The sequence below is a fragment of the Eutrigla gurnardus genome, assembly GCF_963514095.1.
Source record: "Eutrigla gurnardus genome assembly, chromosome: 3".
NCBI lineage: Eukaryota > Metazoa > Chordata > Actinopteri > Perciformes > Triglidae > Eutrigla > Eutrigla gurnardus.
Genome location: NC_139917.1, coordinates 13,099,982 through 13,112,649, shown reverse-complemented (window position 1 = coordinate 13,112,649; position 12,668 = coordinate 13,099,982). Strand labels below are relative to the sequence as shown.

Here is a 12,668-nt window from a genome sequence, read left to right as displayed (position 1 = left end):
GGTATCTCAAAATAATGACTCAATGTAGTATATCATTATTCTGAGATACTACGTCATTATTTTTGAGATGCTAAATCATTATTTTGAGATACTATGTAATTTTGTGAGATACTACGTAATTTTTTGAGATACTGCGTCATTATTTTTAAGAAACTAAATCAATATTTTGAGATACAATGTAATTTTTTAGATACTAAGTCAATATTTTTTCTATTTTTTCTGACAGTGACATTTGTTGTTACATGTATGGGTAAATCGGTTCATAGTACAGTTATCTACTAAAGTGGTGTGTGAGCTCAGCTGTCAACAGTATAGGGATAGTATAGTATACTAACTAGCTATGTAAAGCTAGTGAGTAGTAGGCTACACGATATGTAAAATTAATTATTTTTATTTTAATATAAAAGAGATGTTTATCTGTATGTGGTAAATGTAATGATATATTGTGTTTATCCATGTCAGCAGTAAAGTAACAGTTTATGAACTGTAAAAAGTTGTATTTCTGGACAAATACCCTAGAGTTTATGAATGGCTGGTAGCTGCATTGATTCACTTATAAATTGTCAGAATTGAGTTGCGTTGATGAGTAAAGTTTATGAATTATCAGAAGCGGCATTGATCAAAAAAGTTTTAAAAACAGTTTATGAATTGTGAGCAGCTGCATTGATAAACAGTTTCGCCTGTGGTAAAGTCAATGCATGTGGGCGGGGCCTCGGGCTCCAACTCGGGTGTAGGGCGTGAGCGAGCGGCTGGTGGGCGCGCCCGCTGCGACGTTGCGGAGGCTTCAAGATGGCGGAAGCCCTGACAACTCAGGAGCAGCTGGTAAGGATCTCTTTATGGATTATTTACTCATATCCCCGTCGGGTTCAGTGTGTACAAACGTCGCCATCGGCTTCTTCTCTAGCTGGCGTTTTTTGACATATATTTTGTCACGGCCCTTGTCCCCAGGAACGATGCGGTCTAGTAAACAGCCCTGGCCCGCTCGCACCCTCTAGAGCCGACTGACTCCGGTGTGACTGACAGCAGTTAGCATGTGTGTTAGCATGATGGCGTTTGCTAGTAGTAGTGGGGATCACTTAACCGGCTGTGTGACACGAATACTCGCTCTCTTGATAACCCAGCTGTACACGGAACTCGCATATATGTTCACATCTCCAATGTTAACTAACGACACTTCACTACCTATTGTTTAGCCCCGTACATGTGGCTTCTCGTGAGTTAAACGGTATCGTTAGCCACCCAGCTGCCACATGTAACCTAGCTGCTGGCTAATGCTAATAGCTATTGTTGACTTGCAGGGAATTTCCTCGACAGCTATCTTGCTAGACCTTTAAGATCACGTTGGACCAGGTGTTAAGGTTATAAATGACCAAACGCGGATTGCTTTAAGTGTCGATCGTCATAATGTACCATGACACCGGTAAGAAGGGCAACGCGAGTGTTTGCTACGACCCAGCTAGCTCGCAGTCTCCTGCCTATCAGATTTACGGTCGGGAATTCACAGAAGTGATCCTCCGGTTCCTAGCATTGTTGTTGCCATCACTTTCTAGTAAAAGGGGTTGGCCTGACTTCACATCAAATGTCACGCAACGATTCCGATGACGGCCTCATCACACAGCTACTTGTTTATCTCCCCGAGCGTTTAACAGGGTTAACTAATCGGTTATCCGAGTCACAGGACACGCTTTCTTCTGCTCCCAAGATTTTACAGATTCGTCTCTTGATAGCCAACATCGCTTTCACAGATCCAGCTACGTCAATCGATTAAATGCCCTGCGGACACTTGCTGTTCAAAAGTTTCAAAAGCCAACGACTTGTTGCCTTTTCCTTGGGTTAACCCCTGCGAGGCTGCTGCTGATGTTCAGGTAGGCTACAGATGGGAGCTTACAGTGGGGTGTGATTTTTAAAGGTAGCCTCCCTGACATGTTCACTTTATTCCAGCTTTACAAACACGGTTTTAGCAACATTAACATTAATTTAGGGGGAACATTGTGGTACAGAAACAAAAACCTGTGAGGGAAAGAGTGCTTACAAACTACACACTGCCTGTAAACAGTTAACAATGATACGATACACTACCAGTAACTGAATGCCAACACCAGGGGTGTCAGTGGCACTAAATTATACCTTTTGATGCTATTAGGTGTGTCTGATTTGATCCTTTGCTTCTCTTGTCTCAATTGAAATGCCAGGATGTAATCCTGGCTATGTTTCTCAAACATGCGTGTGTTTTTTGTGAATGTGTCCGGTCACAGCGTTGCATTACAGCAGTACATTCCCAGCACAGATTTCAGACTATGCCACAGGCTGAAAGTCACAAGTAGGGATGCAACGATTTAAGATTGTATCGCAGATCTGGATTGAACAGACACAATAAATCAATGTTGTAATACTGTGGTGTGCCACATTATCTTCAACAAAGACAATCCTCTCACATAATTTTTAAAATATTCATGGGGTAAACGCACACTATTCAAGAAAACAAAGAGAACAGGGATGCTATTTCTTTCACATAGAAAATTCCATATGTTTAGTGTCAAGTCAATGTTTTGGCCCGTCATCTAATAATATTGATAAGACAAGATGTATCAGGGTTTGGGTGCATCTTCTTAACACATCAGCCAACCTTAGAGAAATCCTACATTTGAATTTGTTTTCCCATTTGACATCTGCTCTCTCCTTCTTTGGCCTGTGAGTGAGTAGACTCAGGTTTTGTATATAGCTGATGAGTTAATCCGATGTACCCGTTTATTGACTCTCCTTGTGCTGGGTATATATTTGGAGGACAGATGCAGCTCCCTTGAGTGACAACAAGCTGACTGTTGTTTCCTGGCATTCAAGGGTTCTCATGTATGGCATCTTCCAGGGGCACAGCCTGCTGCTACCATCTGTAGCACGCATTTTAGTAACTTTAGCAAGGAACGAACTACAAAGCTGAGGGGGCTGGGAAACTTTGCGTTTTGTTTGTCACAATAATAATAATAACTTAAATTTATTTAGTGCCTTTCAAAGCACCCAAGGACGCTTTACACACAATGAGACATGCCTATCTGCTGTCTGTCTTTTTTATTGTGCTGTTGCTCTACCCTCTAAATTCCAACCGTTGTTGTTTTACCGCTTTTGCCTCCTGGTTTTTCACCTTTTGCACAAATAGAATTTTTTGAATTCTCACCTCCCACGCAAACACCTCATCTTTTCCCTTCCATCTCCTCCTCTCTCCCGTTTGTCAAGGCTGTGGAGGAGTTCCTCGGTGAGGTGCGTAGCAGGGAGCAGCCTCACAGCGCTGGCCTTGTGTCCCAACCTACAGCTGTAAAGTTTCTTATGGCCCGCAAGTTTGACGTCTCCAGAGCCATCGACCTCTTCCAAGCATACAAGGTACAGCAGCGCTTTGACTGGTGACAAAACTGAGATGACTATTTACTACTATTATCAACAGGAAACCACAGGGCTTCGTTGCGGTTAAAAGAGCTAGAGAGCATAATTCAATTGCACGTTTTTTTAACTTGAACTTGTTGTAACCAATAATCACAAACTCTGCTTTTGAAAAATTAATGAAATGAGGGTGATCAGATTGATCGTCCACCTGTGTTTATTGGCAGATATCAGTGGTCTATATAAAGGCCAATACGATGACTCATCTATTTTTAATTTAAAAGTTTTCCATACTTATTTACCTGCTTTCTTGCCGGCTCTTTAATTCGCTTTTAGAGCAACACAGCTGGAAACAAAAATGCATGCAGGCCCAGCTCCGAGACCAGCTCTCCATCTGCAGTGGTAGTTTCACCATCTGTGTGATCTTTTTTTTTCACGAGTGAATCTGGCAAGAAAACACATCACACACAATCTATAAAAACAGATACAGGCCTAAATGATATATATTATACATGATATGAATGAATCTGATTCTGATAAATGGTCAAATGCTTGCCAACCCTTTTGACTTTATAGAGGGAGGGGAAACCAGATGAGCCCGCTTATCATTTCCAGGGAAAATATAGCACAGTTTGAATTGTAATCAAATAGACTATAATTCACTGCGACATGTCCTTCTATAAATGAAAAAAACACTTTGGAGTGGAAATGTTTGAATCACACGAGTCGGAAACATGTAGCCACCACTGGAATGTAATTCACCAGGACACACAAACCAATAGTGGAGCCGAAATACTTGTTGACGGGTGCTAAAAAATGGCTTCAAATAACCTTGGTGATCGGATTGGCCGAATCTGCTTTCAGCAGTTGGGGATCGGCCTCAAAATCCTGATCGGAAAACCCTTGATTGGATCATTTGATGCCGATGCTTGCAGCTGTTAAGTATCGGCTGACCGTGTAAAAGAGTTGACATCAAACCGACGACCCTCACTTATATGTTGGCAGTTCTCCGTCGTAGCAGCAAACACGCTTGCAAGTTTTTATTCAGTATTGAATAACAACGCTCTTGTTGAAAAACTATTCAGATATGAATCCGATTAGATGCTGTTTGTTTGCATAATATCTTCATTGCAAGCTAATGACCTTCCCTGCTGTCTCTGTCATCATGTATCAAAATTAGAACACAAGAATCAAAGAGGGCATCTTCAATATCAACCCTGACGAGGAGCCGCTACGCTCTGAGCTGCTGAGTGGCAAATTTACAGTCCTGGTGAGTGTTAAAGCAGGTGCACATGCTGGTCATCAAGGAGGGTTTTGTGTGTTTGTGTGCATCATGTCTCTTTCTGAATGGAAATGGTCTGAATATATGTATGTTTATAATCAGAATGTATAGCTGCCCCTTTCTCACAAATCCCATACAGTGGAAGCACAATTAATTTTCATTCACGTGTATGATAATTTGTTGTTCCCGCCAGCCTGGCCGTGATGCAAATGGTGCTGCTCTAGCACTCTTCACTGCTCGTCTCCATCGGCCAGATGTCACCACCCACAAAGCTGTGCTGCAGGCCATCATCTATCAGCTGGACAAAGCCATAGAGAGGTGATGTCCTAACTTTATTTTTGCAGCTCAGAAAATATAGCCTTGTTACGAGTGAACACGTGTTCAAATCTACATGCATCAAAGGAAACGCGCACTATCCAGCAGCAGACTCTGTGGCACACAGGCAACAATGAGTTAAACAAGACAATGATTGTCTAGTCCCTCTGTCAAGGTTTAATTACAACGCTGGACTAATGGATTGGCTATTGTTTAAATGTTTAATTTAAAATGTTAAATTAGTGCACTGAGCAATATGGATGTACATCTCAGTTAATACTCGTCAAGTATTCAGCCAAGCCGCAGCCTAGTATAGATATTATATCTGAGAATGTATGAAAGGAAATCTTAGGGAGCCAAATAGCTGCAGTCCTGTAGGTTTTATTTTTGTATTTCAGACTAGCTGCAGCCTTAGCCTATACTATAGGCTAATGTCTGGGAAGATAAATCCATAATATATGAGGACTGGAGTAATTACCAGGCAAAGGAGCGTTCAGTTTTATATTATTGTGCTTCCATTTATATTTTCCACAATTAGTTTATGTCATTGTTAATATTCACTCATCTTAATGTTCAATAAAACATATTCTATTCAATAAATAGTTTATTTATACCTCATTATGTTCTGTGTGTTACATGGAGGCACAGTTCTCCACATTAAACATTGATTTGATAACATTAAAAATTGATTTAACAGAAATTGCTATGGCATGAAAGCATAAAGAGATCCTCAATTTTAAATGAACAGACTGCTCAATTTAATGTCTGTGCTTTGGAGCTTTTTCAATATCTTCAGTGTGATCTGGGCCAACCACTTCCTCTGGGTGAAATTTCAAGATGTGTGCTTAATTATTATTATGCTGGTATAGCCAGATAAAAACCACCTGTTAAAAGCAACAGAATACAGCAGATGACATCGCTTTTCTGTGAGAGAATCCCACATTTTCAACACTTCCAATGCCCATCAGTAAATGTTTTTCTTATGGATTGCACCTTTTGGCCCTCTTCCTCTGCTATTAATATGAAAATCTTGTTCATTGCTTCCCTAGCTTACAAACTCAAAGAGATGGACTCATATTTATCTACGACATGACCAACTCCAGCTATGGCAACTTTGACTATGAGCTCTGTGTCAAGATCCTCAATTTGCTCAAGGTAAATATGAGGAACATCCTTTGCTGCTCTCGTATCTCATCTCCTTGAACTCTTTTCATCATTTTGTCCGCCTGATGTTTGTATTTCTTAGGGGGCATTTCCAGCTCGTCTAAAATGTGTCTTCATAGTGTCATCACCTCTTTGGTTTCGAGCCCCGTTCGCGGTCCTCCGCCTGTTTGTGCGTGAGAAGCTGAGAGAACGGGTACGTGTTTGTTTTCTTCAGTTGCAGTTATATTGCGTGTGTGAGATGTTGAGTTGTCATTTGAAATGTGTTTTCTCTCTTGACCGTCCACCAGGTGTGCACAGTGAAAGCTCACGAGTTGGCCAGTCACATCCCGGTCTCCTCCCTCCCCGAACACCTGGGTGGAACGTCCCAGTACAGCCACGTGGCTTGGATCCAGTCCTGCGTGAACACACACACAAACACTGTTCAGGGCGACACACAAGAACATGACACACACGACTGTGTGGGAAGCCTGCTGCGCTCCTACAGCTTAGAGTGCAGCAACACAAGCGCAGGCGCTACACTGTCCCACACCCATATAAATACGCAGCTGGGCTCCGAGTTAGCGGTGGCTAACTCTAACTGCTACGACGATAGCAATGCTAACCCACACAACCACTGCAGCGTGGCGGAGGGCAGGACTCTAGGCCAAGGACAGTACCAGCAGAGCCCACAGTCTGCTGCCAACAGGCCACAGGGGAACCACCAACACTGGAATGGCTCAGCAGTGAGCGGGGCAGACATCGCTGTTAGTGGCTCAAGCCCGAACGCTAACATGAACGGTCGTGGCCGCCAAGCCCCTCCCCAGTCAAGAACGCCCCCTGACACACCGCTTTCCCAGAAAGGTGATGAGGATGCGGTGGACGGAGGGGTGACGGACTCTGCCCACAGGGCTCAGAATGATGACGAGAAGGAGGAGGACGAAGAGGAAGAGGAGGGGGTGCCGCCATTGCCCCAGAAATCTTTGCCACGTCCTCCCCATCAGCTTTGCTCCCAGTCCCCGCCCCTATCTTCATCATGGGGTCCCGATGATGAGGACAGCTGCATGGAGGTGTCTGTTCACATACCAGAGCAGGGAGGCATGACGGTGCACGATCTGGTGGAACATGTGAAGAGAAGGAAGAAGAAGGGGATTTATCAGGAGTACGAGGAGATCCGGAAGGAGCCACCAGCAGGCACTTTTGACTACTCCAAGTAAGTGATCAAATATTTATATATTAATAAAAAATGAAGAGTCGCCATGTGACCTCACATTGTATTAAATTCTGCCTTTACAGAAAACTGTCGAACCAGATAAAGAACCGGTACAGTGATGTTCTCTGCCTGGACCAGTCACGGGTGCGACTCTGCCAGCTCTGTGATGACGAGGATGAGGTAATAACAAATTAATCCCTTCTCACTTGTTTTAATGACTTCTGGATTCATTTAATTTAGAAATGTTACTTTGTTGTAGATGGATGACTTTATGCGTGGTTGCTGTCAACATCAGTGATACTCCTATTGGGTTCCACATTCTTATAAGAAGCATGTATTGGTTACTTCTTAGAGAATGCAATGTTATACATTTCATGCATTAAGTTGACTTATTAATGGAGGGCACTGAGCTGAGTCTGACTGATTCCATTATTAGGGACCAACATTTTTTATGTTAAGAAAAGTGCTCTATATAAATGAATTGTATTGTGACGTTATCAAGCACTTGACGTGACAAAGATATGTAATGGAGACAGTATATTTTAAAGTTTAATAATAATAAGCATGCAGACTGAAGTGTGAGTGGATGAGCTGTGTATAAGGGAAAGACTGCTAGGCTAATTTATGTAATGTAAAATGCACAAAGCCCACATTTCCCATCATGCCTGCCTAATGCCTAGTGCTGGACTGAGACACTTAAAAGCTGTTTTATGTTCCCACATTTAAGTTACTTTTGTAAGTGTTTGTGTTTGTTTGGAACGTTGTGGCTGTTTGTACCGGTTTATAGTTTAAACCGTAGGTGAGGGGGCTGTTACATTTCTTGACTGGAGCTGTTTTATGCCTCCACAAGTTAACTTACTCGTCCTTCCTGTCGTGTGACATTGGGTTGACATGCAGGTTACCGTTCTCCTCCTCCTCTTATCCGGTTCCCTGTCACTGTATTCTAAGTAAGAGTGCACTTTGCTGGAGAAACTATCTTCATATCTATTGTTTCGTCACCTGTCCTTATCTACTGTATCCAACATGTGTATGTTTTGAAAGTGGAATGCTTGACAGTATCAGATACAGGTTTTATGTTGTCGATGGTAAAAGCCTGTTTTCTTTGGCAACCTGTGTCTTATTTTTGTAAAACGAGTGCAATGTTTTTGGAATCGATGTCCCAAGAAATATCCCAGTAGCAATGTGCAGTGTCGTCCCACAGGAGGCAGTAGATCCTAACACCAACCAGTGAGTCTCACTGCTTTCTTTACTGCTGTGTGTGTTGCAGACATCAGATTACATTAATGCCAGTTTCATGGACGGGTACAAGAGGAGCAACGCCTACATTGCAACTCAGGGTGAGAAACTGTTCAACACTGCTTATTGCTGTTATATAGTCCTCCATGCAGCATGCACCTTTTCTGCTCCAACCCCTCTCAGACCTCAGTAGGGTACAGTTTGGAGTCAACATGAACTTACAGACATTTATGTTCTTCAGGTCCTTTGCCAAAAACGTTTGGTGACTTCTGGCGCATGGTGTGGGAACAGATGGTACTTCTCATCGTCATGACCACCAGGTGAGTCTCCCTTTACACCCGAGTATGGAGAAGTGGTATTCCAAGTAACAACATGCTGAGATTAAGGTGTGTGATTGTGTGTCACAGGGTGGTGGAGCGAGGCCGTGTCAAGTGTGGTCAGTACTGGCCGCTTGAGGAGGGCAGGACTGAGCAGCACGGATACTTCCTGGTCAGGAACACGCACATCCAGGTGTTCCAGGACTTCAAACTCTCCCATCTCGAACTTTATAACACACAGGTAAGTCACTGCAAATGAAATAGGAAAATTCTTGAACTTGATCTGTTCATCTCAGATAATAAAATGGCCATAAAAGTGGTTTTAAGTATCTTCTTTCTTCAGAGGTATTTGTAATTCTAATACAAGATACTTGATATGGCGTTGCTGTCTCCAGACTGTGGGATTGCTTTGTTGGTGGAATTTCTTTATTTTTAAGATATCACCATTTCATGTACTGTATACCAATACCACTTGGCATGGGTGTTGGCCCACATGCTCCTACATGCCATCTCAAAGACAGAATCTGATATCTTGCACTATTCTTCTATGAACCTTGTCTTAGTCTGGAGAGAGACGGGAGGTGTGCCACTACCTCTATGTCAGCTGGCCAGACTTCGGGGTGCCCAAAAGTGCTTCTGCCATGTTGGACTTCCGTGAGCATGTACTTCAGAGGAGGGACGCTGCAGTCCAGAGCCTGGGCTCCAGTTGGACGGGGCCTCCAGGGGGCCCCCCTGTGGTTGTGCACTGCAGTGCTGGCATCGGCCGCACAGGTAACGCATGTACCCACTGTGGGGTTCAAATATACTTCATAAGTTATACTGCTGTGTTTATTTAAAAAAAAGAAAAACGTTATTCCTTTACAGGTATGTGGTTTTGTGTTGGCATACAGTGATGATGCCACTGTAAAGCCCCCCAAAATAGTACAGTATAATTTGAAATATAACAATTCTAGCAAGTACAATACATCAGTTTTGGTACCGATTTTTATTCTGGACACTAATTATGGAAACATTTTGCGGTGAAAACCTTACATTCAACAAAACAAGTTTCAAAATGTCAAATGTTGTCTGAAGACAAGAAGCTGTACAAGAACTTCTGAAATAATAATAAATAATAAAGAGCGTATCAGAGCAAGTATTGGACGCAAGCTTTCAATGCTTAAATCACAAAGTCGCAAAAAAGTATCAAGGTTTCATATCTAGATATTCAGCATTTTCTTACAAGTATTCTTGATTTAAAAGTATAATGAAAGCATATCCTTCAATGTGTTGCCACTCCAATGGCATAATAAAGTTCTATTCTCTACTCTGGTTTTAGATTTTCCTCGAGACGATTTATTCCTCCACGCCGGCGACAGCCACTCTAGGATTTACTGATTAGCTTTTAGAGGTCAAGGTCACTATGACCTCACATCCGTCACATTCTCGTGATAACCTGGGAAAGCTTTAAGCCAATTTCTTCAAATTCAGCACAAACTCCATAAAGTCTCACTTCAATAATTTTTTATTGGAGCAAAATTGGTTTGTAAAATAATCGTTTATATAATAATATATTGATAATTGGCATTATGTGTATCGATACAATATAGCAATATATTGTAAGACTATGCCGTATCCCTTTTTTTCCCCTCTCCACCCCAAGACTTGAACGGTTGGTGGGAACATACGACTGCTATGCGGTAATTCTGCTTAGTTTTTGTATGCTATGTGATAAACTTCTCTTGTGTAACCGCTCCGTCTTCTGTCCGTCTGTCCCTCCTCCCTCACAGGCACGTTCTGTACACTGGACATCTGCCTGTCCCGGCTGGAGGACATCGCCACAGTAGATGTCCGTCAGACGGTGCGGCGTATGCGTACACAGAGGGCTTTCAGCATCCAGACCTGGGACCAGTACTACTTCTGCTACACAGCAGTCATCGAGTATGCCCAGCGCCACGGGAAACTGAGCCCGGTGCAGTGGTCTGACTCCGACCTAGAGACTGACAGCGAGTGAGGGACACGCGGAGGGACAGAAAAGCGAGTGGGATAGCCAACCTAAGCCGAAGTCATAGGAAGGAAAGAGTGAGGAACGAGGGAGATGACTCTTCTGCCATAAGAGAGAAGAGACAAAGAATGGAGATCTTGTTTTGGCTCTTGATGTAGTGTTACAGACTCCCACGCTTGCTCTTCCTTCACGTGAACGGATCGTCGGAGGAGGTGAAGAGCTGGTAAAAAAACATACAGGGAGTGGAGACTGTGCATCGAGTCACCGATTGAGCAAGCTGTCCTGCCAATTTCCGAGCCCCTTTTTTATTTAGAAAACTACAAGGGGACTTGGCCTGCCCTGAACCTGTCTTGTTGACAAGAGAGTTGTATGAGTTGTAGCATTTTTATATTGACTTGCACATGAGGAATGACAAACTTGAACTTTACCCTTTGAAGCCCTCCAAACCCCAGTCTGTTCCTTTTTTATTTTTAAAAACGTCTTTTTCCTTTTCAACCCTGAACACGTGTGTGACCTCACAGATAATAGGAGGGGTATGAAAAGGTTAAAACTTGAAAACATTTTTTGTTTTATGTTATTGGTTTTTTTTTGGGAGGAAATGGTTGTTCGTGAGCAAATGGTGGTGAGTGACAGTAGATCAACGTGTGAGCCATTTAGTCCATTTCCTTTTCTCCCCTTTGTTTTCCATGTCCTTTTTTTCTATGGTGCATTTTCTACGCGTGTTTCATATTTGTGCATATGTAGACTAACTTTTCAAAGCCAAAGTCCTCACCCTGAATGCTTGGATGTACTCCTTATTGAGATATTATAGACTGAAGCTAATGTATATTCTTGTAACATACAGTTATACATTATTGTGCATAATAACAACCTCTGAAAGAAGAGCAAAAACAAAACAAAAAAAAAAGCCTTGTTTAATATAATTGACTTAACCGTGAGGAGAAATATCTATGTAGCGAGCCAGATTATGACAAAATATAGAAGAGAGTTCTGGTATTAAAACTGATGGCGTATTGCAAATCCGTGTTATTTGCCAGGTCTAACATCATCTTTGCTGTTGGAGTGTTCTGATTAGACGATCTTGAAGTAATTTGGCCTTAACTTTATTCACTGCCTCGTCGTTCTCAGACCTAAACCATACCTGAAACTGTAAACTTTAATTTCCTCTTTTGTTCTTTCCCTTTTTCCCTTGACTCCCTCGATACCACAACTGTTGCGTTTGATTCTCGAGGCATGTTCCGCCTCAGATAATTGTGCCTTCAAGTTCTCCTTAGCTCAATGTCTCGCTAGTATAGTAATAACACCCAAACGAGTGCACTTGAGTAGTACACGTTGACCATGTGTCACACAGGACACCCACATTTTGCCTATCGTCCTGTACGTAGCGTGCTACCTATAAATAACATGAAAGTAGTGCGTTATGTGGGACTATGGTCTGGTTTGAGACATGGCTATTCTTTTATCATTTGACCTCAGGGGGTAATTCTAGTGTTTTTTGCCTAGTGTCAAAGATCCGTTTCTGGGTTTGCCTCTGGTAAATTATCATTTAAGAAAAAAAAAAACTATATCAACTTTATTTTGTATTTTTTACTGTATTTTATCCTACTATATTTATGTCTTTGTAAAACCTACAATATTGAAATCAGTGAATGTTGGTACGATGCTACAAAGAAAAACAAAGTTATCGCATTTGATAAGCTGAACAAATCAGATGGGGAGTGAATATATATTTTTTGTTTTTTCACAATGAAATTTTGGTGGAAAATGTCACTTGCCATTGTATTTTCAGAACTGACTTGTATAAATGGT

At 42.1% G+C, this 12,668-nt stretch overlaps 1 protein-coding gene across 2 annotated transcripts; it reads left to right on the top strand.

The window, feature by feature from the left end:
- Positions 1–760: 760 nt before the first annotated feature.
- On the top strand, positions 761–10,875 carry ptpn9b (protein tyrosine phosphatase non-receptor type 9b). 2 transcript variants are annotated; one of them, XM_084005156.1, is made up of 14 exons: positions 761–822; positions 3,232–3,375; positions 4,553–4,642; positions 4,848–4,972; positions 6,019–6,124; positions 6,216–6,326; positions 6,421–6,785; positions 6,819–7,322; positions 7,406–7,502; positions 8,590–8,659; positions 8,800–8,878; positions 8,966–9,116; positions 9,439–9,646; positions 10,645–10,875. In XM_084005156.1, the coding sequence occupies exons 1-14, from the start codon at positions 790–792 to the stop codon at positions 10,866–10,868; spliced, it is 2,307 nt and encodes a 768-aa protein (XP_083861282.1). In that variant the 5' UTR covers positions 761–789; the 3' UTR covers positions 10,869–10,875. The 2 variants fall into 2 exon arrangements, with proteins under 2 accessions (XP_083861282.1, XP_083861281.1); XM_084005155.1 differs by having other exon boundaries at positions 6,421–7,322.
- Positions 10,876–12,668: the final 1,793 nt, after the last annotated feature.